The sequence below is a fragment of the Eubalaena glacialis genome, chromosome 13, assembly GCF_028564815.1.
Source record: "Eubalaena glacialis isolate mEubGla1 chromosome 13, mEubGla1.1.hap2.+ XY, whole genome shotgun sequence".
Classification (NCBI taxonomy): domain Eukaryota; kingdom Metazoa; phylum Chordata; class Mammalia; order Artiodactyla; family Balaenidae; genus Eubalaena; species Eubalaena glacialis.
In genome coordinates, this window is record NC_083728.1 from 49,126,710 (window position 1) to 49,141,975 (window position 15,266).

A 15,266-nucleotide genomic window follows, 5' to 3' on the forward strand; every position below is an offset into this window, starting at 1 on the left:
CAAAGAGCTGTGCCTGTATGAGGTTTCCTTTAGTTGAAGCAAAAATAAACAAACAAAAAAATAATAAGAATACATTCACTTGGAAGATACACATTAATTTTAGGAATACCTTTCTTTGCTTAAAAGTATTTTAAAAACCAGTCTTTGTCCAAAAATTAAAAAAAAAGATTACTAATGTATCAATACACTCTGGATATCTTATCAGATGAAATGCCTCCTTGCTTCTAGATAATTCCGTATTTACTGTCTACCTCCCCTCCACGTGTGAGGGCAAATTAACTTTTATGACTTTACTCCTCATTATGTGGAAGTCTAAGCATTAATGCAATCTTTTTAAGAGAAAAAAGGGCAAATCTATACTGAAAAATTTATTACGATTTTATTTTAATAGGTCTCACTCATGGCTGAGAAGTTGTAAATTGATTAAAATATTTACTTAAAATACACTGTAAAATTTATGAAAAAGATAGAATTCATTTACTGTTGCTTTACTATCACTCAAAACTTTGCGTTCAAAAAATGTTTGAATTGTGTAGAATACAAATGGAACAGAGGACAAAAATTAAAAACCTATCTTTGAAAGACGAGTAATTGAAATAAAACTTGGTGACACTTACAAGCTAATACCTAAAGAGAAGGGGGGGGATTGATAATGCAATCAACTCATTTACTTTATAAAACAAATGTTCTTAATTGGAGATAATTATTTCGTAACTCACCTCTGCATACTTCAACTTCAACGTTTTATGCATTTCTCGGAAACGACTGTAACGCCTGAATACGGTCCACGTCTCATCCAGGACAGTGATCTATTCACCAGGAAAAGCAAAATAAATCAGCATTAGTTGGAGGAAAAATTTGTTTCCTCTTATTTGTTTAATGTATATACACTGATGTGTATAAAACTGATGACTAATAAGAACCTGCTGTATAAAAAAATAAATAAAATGAAATTCAAAAATTCAAAAAAAAACCAATAAAACAATCATATAATTGTTCTTAAAAAAACAATTTAAAAAATTGTTAATTAAACAATTCATTAAAACAATTAAAAAATGCATCTTAAAAAAATAATTTGTTTCAAATTAAACAGATTGTTTAATTTGTTTAAAATAATTCAAAAATTTGTTTAAATTTGTTTAAAATAATTTAAAAATTAACGAAAAGTGATTAGCATGTAAATTTCTCCAGAAGGGAAAATATTAATCTAGCGGCACAAGTAAGACTTACAAATAATAACTGTACTCTGTTTAAGCATGCATCTCTGCTTCCCAAATACGAGCAGCATGGGACTCTGTAAAGTGAAGGACACAGAGTTTCACGGCTTATCAGAAGTGTCCCTCCACTCTCCACGTGGGGTGCAGAAAGGACATCCCACAGCGTGACCCTTCTGTTACAGTGATGTGCCTACACGAAATGTTTACACTTTCATATAAAATGTCAGTGTTGGTTTCCAGATGCCACCGCAATGGACAAGAGAGAAGCAGCAGCACAGAAGAAAAAGAAGGATGAGGAGAAGGAAGAGGGAGGACAAAGGAGAAGGAGGAGGACAAAGAAAAATGAAAAAAAAAAAAAAAACTGTCTGCATCTCAATGATCATTAGTATCAAAACCCACACTGTATTTTGCTTTATTTCGGAGGAAGAATTCTCAGTCCAGCCTCTAACCAGTAGTGGAACTTACTGTTCCTATTGGACGGCAGGTGGACACTGGTGCCCATCAGTCACATACCAAGGTCACGGTGACCAAGAGAGGCTGGGAGACACCACCAGCCTCCACGGTCACACCTGAGGCACAGGCTCCTGATCAAGTTCCCATCTCATTCCCACCCTTCTTCCTCCAAGCTCCAGACCCATGTCCCTAACTGGGAGACGTCTTTCTTTAGATGCCACACACCAACTTCAAGGTCAGCTTGTGTGAAACATATCCACCCGTTCTCTCCAATCTCAACTCTACTTCATCTCAGTGCATGTCACCACCATCCACCAAGCCACACCAGACAGACGCTGGTCCCCAGGTCCCCCCAACACACCACAGTCAGACAAGCACCAGGTCCTGCACCTCCCACCTCCTAGACCTTCCTTAGCGCTCTACCCTTCCATCCTTCACTGCCACTGCCATCTCACCCCGGGCCACCAGGTCTCACGCGGCCTCGGCCAGGCCTCTCCCAGTGTCTCCATCCAGTTGCCCCTCCAATCCCTTCTCTGCACAATTGACAGGGGAGCTTTTTAAAAACTTAAATCTGATCATTCTACATCCCCCACTTAAGTCCCCGAGAAGCTTCACGCTGCTCCTAGAAGAAGACCCAGATTTTATATTTGTACCCGACTGCGTGCAGCAGCCTCTCCTCCCGCAGGTGTCTCACTCCCTGGAAGCAAACACTCCTTCCCACGCTGGGCCTCTGCAGGGGCCGCGTCCCTGTACCGGAAACCTTACCCCGCACATTAGAGAAACGCCCTTCTCAGGCTGGTGATTCAGCTTTTGGTTCTCCTGCATGTACACCCAGGGGTGAGCAGGAAAGTCAGGGATCAGTAAACCAGAGAGATCAGTAGGGGGAGGACACCCATGCAGGGGGCCTCGGGAGGAGGAGGGAGTCCTGAGTCTCAGCCATCCGCAGGTTCACTCACTTCCCCGAGTGGCAAATGAGACGATTTGGGGTTATCCAAGGATGTACATATTAAAACTTTCACTGTTCTGGCTCTATATTCATCATTTACAATAATGTTTTAATTGTGGCAGGTTTCTTCTTGTGAGTTTCTTTTAAAAAGATATTTCTGTAAGGAAAAAAAGGTAAGTATGTTTACCAAAAAAATCATTTAGTAAAAATAGTACCAATGTCACCAAAGCTTGGGAAACACTGCTCCTGGCAGCTCAGCTGGGGGCTTTCTCCCCGGCTCTCTCCTCCTCAACAGACCCCATTGTACACCATCAGCAAGGGGGTGAGGGCTTCCTTAGGGCAAGAGCACAGCAGTATGCCACCTTGGCTGGATGCAAACCAGGTGTCAAGGAGAGACCTGGACAGGAGTGGGCGTGACGCTGCCTGCTTGCCAAGAAAGCCCAGGAATTAAGAGAACCACACCCGTGACCCGGGAGTAGTAAGGTGCAGGATGCTCACAGGGAAACTATCCTGTCCTGGGACTTTGGAATCCAGAGAAAGTCACAGAAGAAGCCTGGGTCTCCCTCCTCCCTCAGACTCTAATGCTCCCAGGATCTCCGACTGCTTCCACTGTTCCTCTTGAACCCACAGTCAGTCAAGTGCAAAATCCCCCCATCCTCAGCCTCTTCTGGGAACATCCCCTTCATCTTCGCTCTAACTGAGAGCTGGCTCTCCCCGAGGGACCCCTTCCCCTGTAGCCATCTCAAGTAGGGACTGTGTTCTCCCCACACTCTTCATCCTGTTGTGCTGGGAGGTTGGTAGACGCTCTTGTACTTCCACCCAACTTTCACACCAGTGCTCCTCTGCCCTTCCTAAAACCCCACCTACGTGAAGCCCACACCTTCGGATCCTACCTGTACCCATCCTTCTCACAGGCAATTCGCCGTAGTCACATCCCCGACTCCTTGAACGTCTTAGCTTTCGCTCACTGTCATCTGCTCCAAAGCTATGGAACTCCTGCCATGAATCTTGGTAATTTCATCAACCAACAGACGATCCCTCCAACACCCCGACCTCCTGTTCCTTGACCTTTGCCCTGGTTCCTCCCTCACCCGACTTGGAAACCATGGGCAATCACTACAACCCTTCCCTTGCATTCAACCTCAGATCTCTTTGCTCTGCTCTTGAAATTCCCTTGACTAAGCTAAACCATGATCTTGGTTAAATCCAACTGTCTGATTACTCCCAGCCTGTACCTGCAGGATGGGGCTGAAGGAAAACATGCCACCAAATGGCTGCCTGGTCCTATTTTAAAGTCACAGTCACCACTTTGAGGTCAGCCTGGATGCCTCCAAACAGTCATACCACATTTCCCCATTCCATCCATTCTCCCATTCTCTTAGATAAGAGTTTTCTAAACAGTTTACTCCATCTTCCTCCTCACTCTCAGATGATAACCTGAGTTCCTATTTCACTGAGAAAGTGGAAGCAATCAAAAGAACACTTCCACAACCACCCTCAGCCCACCACGGCCACCATCGGCCTTGTACCTCCTCTTCCCTCCTGCTACCGGGCATGGGATGTACACCACTGCTCCTGGTTAAGGCCAACCCCTCTTCCTAAATGCTGGATTCTGGACTCCACGCCTTCCTGCCTTCTGAAAGAAACTGCAACCAGCAATTTTCTCTTCTCTCTCCTGCACCCACACATCCCCAGTCTCTACTAGATTATTCCATCAGCATCTAAACTAGCTAGGATTTCTCTCACCTTAAACTCCCACCTTGGCCTCCCTTTCCCTTCCCACTGCCACTCCATTTCTGTCCTTCCTATTATAACAAACTCCTTGCAAGAGTTTATTCTTGATGTCATCAATTTCATTCTTCCCAGGATCCCTTCAATCCAGCCTCAGTTACTCACATTCCACTCAAGCGACTCTCATCTACTCTTACCAAGGTCATCAACGACTGCCACAGGTTACTTCACGCTAAACCACGGGTTCATTCTTGGCCCTGATCTGACCTGACTTATTGCAGGATTTGATGGAGCCGACAGCTCCTCCTTGAAATATCTTTTTCATCTGGCTTCCAGGCTGCTGCCTCTCTTACCTTAGTTTTCTTTGCTGGGATTTCTCTTCATTCCCCTGACCTCTAAACATCAAAGTGTCCCAGGGCTTAGTCCTTGAACGTGTTTTATTTTCTACCTGAGCTCACTCCCTTGGTGATCTCTTCCCATCTCATAGCTTAAACTTATACCAATGATTCCCGGGATGCTCATCTCTCTCCCTTGAACCCAGACTCGTACATCCTACTGCCTACTTGATATGTCTGCCTACCTGGATGTCTAACTGCATCTCAAACTTAACATGGCTAAATTTACCAAAATTAATCTCATCCAGACTTGCTCCCCCATCTCAGTCATGACAATGCCGTTCTTCTATTTCTTCAATCCAAAAACTGTGGCACCATCTTTGATGTTCCTCCTTCTCTCACGTCTCACATCCAATCAGTCAGCAAATCCTTTCCACCACACTCCAAATATAATGAGAATCTGACACTTTGCACCATCACCACCATTAGCATCTTGGTCTAAGCCACCGTCACCTCTTGCCTGGACTATGTTTAACAGCCTCCTACCTGGTCCCCTCGTTTCTGCTTCTGTCTCCCTCCCCCCAACGTTCCCTTCATTCCTTTCTCAACACAGCAGCCAAAGTGATCTTGTTAAAAACTGTCAGATGAGGCCATTTCTTTGCTGAATGGGACATCCTCCCAAGGCGTCCCATCTCGCCCAGGGTACAAGTTCAAGTTCTTGCGTTTATCTACAAGGATCTCTACAACTTGTCCCCTCCCTGGCCTCATCTCCCACCACGTTTTCCCTTGCTCACCCTGCCTTCCTTGCTTATCTAGAACCCATCAAACATACTACACAGTAAGTGTGGCCTCAGGAACTTTGTCTGTGATCTTTCCTCTTTCTGGAATGCTCCTTCCACGTGACTAGCTCCCTCACTTCCTTCAAGTCTTTGCTCAAAAGCCACTTTCTCAGTGATGCTTTCTCAGGATATACCATCTAAAATTGCACCCCCTTACTCCCCATCTCCACACTACTCATTTCTCTTTTCTTATTTTTCTACTAAGCACTTCTTACTACCTAACATGGTACAGTCACACCTCCGAGATATCGTGGGTTGGGTTCCAGACCACCACAGTACAGTGGATTGCAATAAAGTGAGTCACACGAATTTTCTGGTTTCCCAGTACATATAAAAGTTATGTTTGCACTATACTGTAGTCTATTAAGTATGCAATAGCATTATGTCTAAGAAAACAATGTACATATCTTAAGTAAAAAAACACTTTAACGCTAAAAAATGCTAACCATCATCTGACAATGCAGGGTTGCCACAAACCTTCAATTTGTAAAAATACACAATATCTGAGACATGCAATAAAACAACGTACCTGTATATATTTACTTAATATGTCTTGTTTTTGTCTCTCCTCCCCACTAGAATAAGCTCCAGGAGAACTGGGATTTTTAGCTGGTTTTCACTACACCTTAGAAGAGTACTTGACACATCACGGGCATCCTGATGAAGAGCTGGAGGATGGAGCCCCCCCCGGATGGGCTTGTCTTAAGTGTACTCAGGCTTAGCAACAATGAACCAGCAAGGCCTTTGTTCATCTCTCTGGTAGAAGAGATGGCCTCCAGCAAAATCAGGATATGGATACGGATAACTGGACACCAGCCTGTGAGGCTTTGGCCTGCGGCGCCTTCCTCTTTTTTTTCTTTCTTTTTTTTTTGGCCACACCACATGGCACATGGGATCTTAGTTCCCTGACCAGGCACTGAACCCACAACCCCTGTATTGGAAGCACAGAGTAACCACTGGACCACCAGGAAAGTCCTGCTTCTTCTTCTTTGTTGCTTTCACAGCTCATTAATGTCAGACCATATTTTGAAATCTCTAATTAATTCAACAGCTACTTCACACCGACCTCATAATTTGGGTTTCACTCCTCTTTCCCAGGGTGGCCCCAGAATAATGCCTTTATAAGGCATGGCAATTTCCCTGACAACTTGCACATACCACGTCTCCGGAGGACAGGCGCGGCTGAGTGATTTCCCGGACAGCAGAATCAGGGCATTTGGGCACAAAATGATAAGACAGCAAGAGGAAGATAAAGTCCCTGAGAGAGCCCCCAAAAGCATCCAATGCACTTCCTTCTGCTTCTCGGTATCAGTCCCCAGTGCTCACAACGGGATGCAGGATGCAGGGGGAGAGCGGGGGTGGAGTTGGGAGGAGACAGAGGAAGATGGCCTGACGGGGAGAGAGCTATCCAAAGCCGTGTGTTCCTGTGAATTGGGCTCAACGAGGTCTGTAAGGGGATCAGAGGAATCTTTGTCTTCACCATGTCACACTGGTGTCTCCAAGAGTCCCACATTAATGAAGAGGGTGGGGACTCTCTGGAACCATTAACACTGTATATAATTTCCCCAAAATACTGAACAAAGAAGATCATTATGGGTACATTTGGGGCAATGGTTCATTTTGTTGCCTCGCGTTTTGATATTTTAATAAACTCACATTAATAAACCCACATACAGATCTCAGCAGCTTCTGCCTTCGATATCTCAGTCCATAACCTAAACCAGCGGTTCTCAAAGTGTGAAGCCGGACCAGCAGCAACAGTTTCACTTGGGAACTTGTTAGAAATGCAAATTCTGAGGTCTCACCCACACTTCATCTGGAACTCTGGGGTGGAGCCCAGAAATCTGTGTTTTAACAAAATTTTCAGGGGCTTCTGACGCAGGGTAAAGTTTGAGCAGCCTTGCTGTAAACCTCTGCGTGTTGCTGCCCCCAAATCAGATGTGGTGGCTTGTGGAGAACAGGGTGCATTCTCAGTATAACTGCAACACAAGCTTATAGCGAGGCAGAGAGAAATCTCCAAATTCTTTACCCTTTCACAAGCTTCCTGCTTTCCACTCCCCTCCATCCACTCCCCTCTCAAGGTCAAAGCCCTTAGCATGGCATTCAGGACCTGTTCCTGGCTGACCCAACACTACCTTTCTAACCCCAGCTCCCAGTGGATTAAAAAAAATCTCACACTTCAGACAACTGGTCAACACAGAAATGGGGCACATTTGTCGGTCTCTGGAAGGGTCTTTCGAATGGCCTCCTCAGTGTCCACCCGTCCCGTGGCCTCCTGCTCAGCCTCCAGGGCACGTGTCCAACCACAGTCCCTCCCTTGGCAGCACCCCGGCATCCACTCCTTTCTCCCTGGAAGAATCACTCCCTCCTCCGTGCCTCCCTGGCACGCAGCTCACACTCTGATCAGAGCACACGTCACAGGACATTAATGATAGAATTAATCTTGTACTAGTTAATTTATATAACCAATATTAATTATATAAATGTCTCTCTAACCTACAAGATTGTAAGCCTTCTAAGGGAGTGGGCCTTTGGCAGTAGCTGGGGTGGTGGTGGGAGGCCTCTCATTGAAGGAATAAACATTTATTGAGCTACTACTATGTGTCGGCACCATTATCAGGTGCTGGTAGTTCTCCGAGAGATGTACGTAAGGTTATTTTGCTTTTCAAAGAAGGTAAGGCTCCACTATCTTGGTTCCACTAACTCTGTTCTGGTGATATCTTTGAGGTTCATCTGAATCAAAGATTATTTTAATTAGTCACATGATGGTATCTTTTTTTTTGTTTTATCTGCACTGAGAACAGGGTGCATTCTCGATATATTTGTAACCCAAGTTTATAGTGAGGCATAGAAAGATTTCCAAATTCTTTACCCATGAAGTTTTCACCTGAATCCAGGTTAAATACAAGGATTACAAAGGCTCAAGTTCCCGCTTTGTATATAAAACACTTTTTACATCTCCCCTTGCCTATCAACACGTAAACAAGCTGAGGACAAGGATGATGAGTGAAGACCATCACGAGCGCCACAGAAATGGTGCGCAAGGCAACCCCGTGGTCACCTCCCCACAGGAAAGCAGTCAAATCCCTTCTCTGTAACAGAGACAACTCCACTTTGAGAGCTGGGGAAACAGCGCACGTGAAGTTTGGGAAAACTACACAGAAAGTGGAAATAGACATTAAAGTCCTATTTTGCCCCAAATTAAAACTGGGCATAGGATGAGGTGCTGATGCAGACAGGAGGCACAGAAGGTCAGTACACCCAACACATCAGGTCAAAACGCTCGACTGTTCTCTTCCATGCTGAAAACGCAGGGCATCATTGCTCTGTGGCTTTGAGGAGCAAATTCATTACTTCTCGCTCACTGACCAAGTCTGCTGATACAAAATCCATCTTTTCTGGACCATAAAATGATCAAGTGCAACTTAAACACCATAAACGTGTCCACAAGATGAACTGCATTCACTATGAACAATTCTCAATTGAGTGCTTTCCACAAATTTATGTTATATACATATTTTGCTGGTTTAAGGAGTGTCGATTTTAAGACCTGTCATCAGTATGTATTTGCTTGTGTATATCTATCTGTGTAAGAAGGAGAGAATCAACAGTTTTTCACCCAAAGAAAAATACTCTAACTGGCCCCAGGTAAATAAGCAGTTACTCGTAGAGGTCTCCTCGACAACATTTATTTTTAAACAACATTTGGAAGAGCTACATCAAGTATATACAAACGAAATTCCCTGTCTTTAGTAATAGCCTGGAGGAAATGGTCTAATACCACCCTAAGATATACTAAAACAAGTTTTGCCAGATTTCTGCAAAATACAGTCTTGTGCAGTAACGTAACTATGAACATGCTTGAGGAAATATGAATATATAACAAATATTTGAATCTGTATAAATAGCAAGCATTAATACATTAGATTTCATTAAAATCTCTTCAGACAAATGTTGCAAACAGAACTACCCAGGAGGTGGGAGGAGAGGCCAGCACCCCAGTAATCACAGCTCGCTACCCAGTACCCCTCGCTCTGGTCCACCTCTAGGACGGCCCAGCCTTTCCGAGGACAGACAGCCCAGTGCTCTCAGATTTCTGATGGGGATGCTCACACCAACCGCGCTGCATCCGATGTCTGTCTCCAGCGTGATGCTCTAACCTCTCTCCGTCTCCCAGCCCCTGTTCCCTTCTGATCACTCACCGAGGGCTCAGGCTGGATTCCAGGTCACTCTTCCTGCCTCAAACTCCCTAGCTCCCTGGACCTTCTGGTGGGACCCCGTCGGAATAACCCCCTTCTGTCCTGTGCGCTACCCGGAACTGCTGCAGACCGCCCTCACTACCCCTCCCCAGGAAGGCAGGACGCACTGACACTAAATGTATGCTATTTTAACTCTGTAGGGTCACTCCTACATGGAAATCCTTCTAAATTACATTTTCTGTGATGAGTATTTCCAAACGCTCTAGATTTTCAATCCTCACGGACAATGCCGTTTTACTGAGATGTTAAGGTCGCCCACACCCAACTCCGGAGCAGCCTCTCATCCCATCTCAGAATGATGCTGCTACCGCATTCTTCCCCGCTCCCTTCGAGACCGCTTCAGCTTCACTTCATCTTCCTCCTCCGCTTCTACCAGAAAGGAGCTCCTCCCCAGGGCTGGCCGCAAGCGGTACTACTTCCTGTCAACAAAGCATCATCTGTACCCGTCTACCCGCGGGCCTGTCCCAGTGTCCTGCTGCCTAGAATGCCCTCTCTCACTCCCACCAAAACCTGAAGTCTTCCCGGGTGCCCAACATGACCCCCTTTGCCCCGCACTGTTCTATTTTCTGCGTGTTTCTCTCCCCCACTTCACTGACCCCGGAGTACGTGAACAGCTTATTCATCTCTTCTGTTCCTCAATATCTTGATACTTCTAGTATGGTCTTTAAAAAAATGTTACAGGTACCAAATAAATACTTGTTAAATAATAAGTGAATGAATAATAAAGAGAGCGGAGCCCAGAGCCTCTTCAGTAAACACTCTCCTGCTATTTTCTCATTCCCTTTCTGGCCTGAAATGTGGGCAGCTGAATGATCTGCATTTCAGGTCTTTTCTGATTTACCCGTAAACGCTTAAAGTTTTTGGAAAATAGGCGTTAGAGGAGACAGGGAGAGGGTTAAGAATTGTAAAACAAAGAAAATGTCATTTACCAGATTCCTTTGGGAGAGAGGAGTCTTGATTTAGTGATAAACAATTTGGGGGTAAGAGTAAGTGCGGGTAGGTGTGTGAAAAAAACTCCTGAAAAAAACACATCAAGAAACAAGCGGTGGTCTCTGAACTGCCTTTACAGGGTGGGTCCTATTAACTGAAGAACCTTTTGTTTCTGAATGTCATGGTCCCCTGGGTATGCAGGCAGGCGTGGGGATACAGGCCAAGGAAGGGGGCTGGAGCTGACACCCCACCACTACCCTTAGCAGGGGGGCAGCAGCTGGAGTTCCCAGGGGACATCTTGGAAGCGGGGGTGACACTGGTGCTTTGGGGAGAACATAATTGTCTAAGGGGGTATTTGCTCTGAGATGTGCAATGTATTTCCTTCTCTGGCTCCCTAGGAAACTGCAGCAAAGTTTTCTTTCTGGGGAACCCAAAGGAGTGCTGAGCTCTGTGGCCAAGTGGACACAAAGGAAAACACACTGTGTCAGCAACCATCCAGGGTACTGGAGGCGAGGGGACAGCTGCCATTTGAACTGTGTCCTCCAACCATGTCACGAGCTCCTGAGCCAAGCTTGCATCCCCTCCACTGTAGTGGGCTCTGTGAACTTGAACTAGAGCTCCACCAACTACAGAAATCCCGTCTCCATGGCACCTGCGGGAAGAAGACGGACCCTGGCAGGAGGAGATGCAGGGAGAGGGGAGTCTAAGGTCCAACCCTAGATCCGTCCCCACCTGCTGGTAATGTGGAAGCGTGGTTACAGGGTTCACAAAGCCAAGCAGGTATAAGATTATTCAGCCTTATTATCTAGGAAATGCCCCAGACATCCTCTGTGTAGACGCATCACCAACAAGGGGCCTTGGAGTCTCTGGCTCCTGAACCTGGTCTGAATCCAGTGCGCCACGCAGACAGGAGCCTGGCGGCTGACTGCTGGTTACGGCACCCTCCGCCTAACAGGAAGTGATGCAAAATCAAACGGGGCTTTCTAGCTGGCCCAAATCTCAGCCTTCTGCAATAACTAGAGAGAATGGCCTCTTTATGCTTCAATCTCAGCACCTTCAAAATAGGGATAATATCGTTTATTTTAGTATACTTAACTTTATATGGTAATTTGAAGGTAAATTTGAAAGAATGTACAAAGACCTGAATATTCTGGTAAGATGGATGCCTTCAAATCTAAGATCATTACTAAGGAATACTTCTTCCTTCCCCTAACACCTCGGTAAAACAGGAGAGGAATTGGGGGATTATTCTACCTTAAAATTGTGAGAACTTGGGAGAATGACAGCCTAAGCAATTTTCCTGCAAATTACTCAGATACCCAGAGGCAAAGCACGGAATGCAAACTCTCTACCAGTCATCGTTGGAGAATGCAATCATGTAAAGCTCTGGATTAAGACAGCCCTGGATCCTGACTTTAGCCCAGTCACTACTTAGCTGTGTGACTTTGGCTAAATTATGCAACTCCTCCAGCCTCAGTTTCTTCATCTGTAAAATGAGCTCATGACACTTAATCTATAGCTGAACTAAAAAACGTGAAGCACCGAGCAGAGTGCTGGGGTACTCAGTACCTGGTAACTCCTGCACCTCGATCACATTCCTAAAAAAGGCCTTTTATTACACATATTGAAAGGCCAGGGTACCCGTGGGCAGCAACTGCAAAAAGGGGAGTTCAAACTATTTTGTGATTTCTTTTAAAACAAATTCTACTCAAGGAAGAGATGTAAAACTCTCAGAATTCTGAAATGAAGGAAAGGAAATATTACTATATTCTTATAGCAGAAAAACAAACTTGAAATGGAAATTCAAGGTAGGATCACAAGGTGATGACTGCTTTTCTTCTGTGCTTGTGACTCAATCTCATTTCCTCTTCACCATTTCTCATGTCTGCAGCATTACCTCTGTGAAGATAAACAACTGCCCAAGTAACTGCAATATAAAATATGAGTTGTTTTGTGTAAAAATAGGGGAAGGAAAGATGTTTTTTCTTATTTTTTTAGTGAAAGACAACATTCTCAAAGAGATGGGAGGAGTGCTGAAAAAAAAACCAAAAAACCTTAGGATAAAATATGATTCTTTTAAGGTTATTTCTTCCACTTGATATTTATGTTTGAAAATAGTCCACAAACTGAGTATTTGAATCTAGATGGACCACAGCTCATGCAAGCCTCCATTTGTCTCAGCTCTGCTAATGCACACGCGGGAGAGCATCCATCAGTTACTAATAAGCAGAGATTCAGATGCCAACACACAAATCCTTGTGAACATTTATATTCTATAAAGTTGGGAATGTTTCTAAAAGACGTATGTGTGCATAGTTTATCTAATAGACTGAAATGGCTCTTATTTCTGTTCTGCCAAATAAAAAGACATTTCCCTGACTATAAATGTGATTTCTTCAGCTCCCAAACTGCACATTTTCTGGGCATTTCCTTCTTATGCTTCCTGGCAGGTCTATCCACCATCAAATTCTCCGGGTTTGTCAAAACGTTAATAGCCCCAATTTATGAAGTGCCTGTGACTTGGCCCGAATTCAAGATAAAAGTTAAAGCACACACAAAAATAACAGCAACATTTGAAAACAAGTGAGGATTTGGAAATGGCCACTTTGTCTAGGGCAACACTAGGGCCTCAACTTCCAAAAAGTGCAGAAAGTAGTGATATTTAGAAGGTACAGTAAGATGAGTAAGCAAGGGAACCAGGATGGCTCAGAGGACTTAGATTCCATGTACATCTAGTACCTGGATCTACTTAGTAGTTGTGTGGCCTTGGGCGAGTCACTCAATTTCCTCGTTCATTAACTGTAAATAATATCCCCATTTTGGTACATCTTCCACGCTTGCGGAAGGGTCTGGCAAAGTGCCTGGGACGAAGAAGGTGCTTGATAGATGTCAGTGTAAAACATTTTACGGAACTTGGGACATCTGGATTTCCATGTCAGATTTCCCAAGTCTGAAGCGTTGACAACTCACTCGAAAAATTTTAAAGGCTGTTCAGGCCAAATAAAGCACATCATCCATGGCCAGTGTGCTCCTGCCGCTGGAAGTTAATGCTGTTCCACGGTTTGTCGTCCCTGGTCCCCGGGTCCCTGCACGTGGTCCTTCAGATGTAAAAGCAAGATTCCAACTTGAACCTCGGCCGCCCTGAGGTTCTACCACTATCCCATCTCACCTGCAGGGTCTCTTCTTTCGAGGGAGGACCCGGCAGATGGGAGAGCGCTCAGGGCTAAACCTCCCCCGGGCTCTGGGATGGGATGGACTGAAATTAGGAGGCAGGACTCATAGACCTAAAAACTCAAAAAGAAAACGCCCACCACCACCTGGGGTGCTCAGGGATTACCCGCAGGGTCTACAGGGCTGCGCTGGGCGTGTTCCCTGAGGTTAGACTTTCTCGCTGTCATTCGTTCTCCTGTCTTCTCTGCCTCTCCTCCTCAGGCCACCGACCAGGACTTAAGAGAACATGAGCAGGCACGTGGGGACAGGAGACTGCCACCGTGGTGCCTTCAGCAAAAGCCGATGAGCACGCTGGTACGGGCTACTTTTTGGCACCGTGTGTTCCCGGGAGAGCATGGAATCTCGCATCCCTTTGGTCTGCGAGTGGACACGAGGGCTGAGCTCCTGCAGCCACGTGACAGAAGGTGGGTACCTGTCCTCTCCTGAACAATACGAGGTGCCAGAAGCCTCCTTACAGGAGACGACACCACCACATGGGCTTCCAGGAGCAGGGGCTGGAGAGTGCCCGGGGGCCCGGATTAGGAAGGGAGGGCGAATCAGTGATGAACCTGCCGACAGAGATGGAGCACGAGGGGCCCCCGAGGGGCTGATTACAAAGGACACACAGCCACGTAACCCCTGAAGCCCCAAACAGGCTCTGCCCCATGACAACACCTGTGGCCAGGCTTGTGTGGGTCACGTCACACTCATCTGTACGGGGGCCCATTCCCATCCCGGCCCGTGTAAGGGCTGGGGCCTCACGGCTGCACAGCCTGAGGCGGGCCCGTGGAGCTGACACCTACGGGAAAGACCGGCGATAAACACGACAACGACCGAGAAAAGAAAATGGGACTGTGGCTGTGACGGGAGTAAACCGGGTAACGGGGGGAGGGGGGGGACTGGCGTACATGTCAACACTCGCCAAAGGAGACAGGAAGACAATCTCCTGTGAAGATGACTTCCGGCTTCAGAGGGATGAAAACTCTCAGGAAACAAAACATTAAAAAAAAATTACCAGCGTTAGATTATTTCTTTATATTATCATTTTAACATGTAAGTTAAAAGGTAGGGGATTTAAAACTATGCTGGAGATATCAGCTTATTTCTATGACATCAGAGTATGACAGCCTCTGTTAGCCATAAGCACAGATTTTGTGTCATGCTGAAATGCAATTTAAAAATTAAGTTCTACCCAGTCTGGTCCTAGCTAACTGAGGATGGCAAGTATAACGCAGGGTAATTGATTTCACGTATCATTCACTGAAAAGCAGTGGAAGCAGGAGTTTGAAGATGACTGCTGTGGTCCGGGTGGGGTTATTACTTGTGACGCCTGTAGCTCCGCGCAA

General features: G+C 45.6%; 1 protein-coding gene across 5 annotated transcripts in view; it reads right to left on the minus strand.

Annotated features, from left to right (window-relative positions):
- KIF16B (kinesin family member 16B) overlaps positions 1-15,266 on the minus strand; it is a 291,470-nt gene that overhangs the window by 65,337 nt on the left and 210,867 nt on the right. For 4 of the 5 annotated variants that reach the window (XM_061208593.1, XM_061208591.1, XM_061208590.1 and 1 more), the window contains one exon: positions 720-809. In XM_061208593.1, coding sequence (XP_061064576.1) covers positions 720-809 — 90 coding nt within the window. Of the gene's footprint in view, positions 1-719; positions 810-13,725; positions 13,809-15,266 lie in introns of those variants that run through there. The other variant, XM_061208594.1, reaches the window with a different exon arrangement.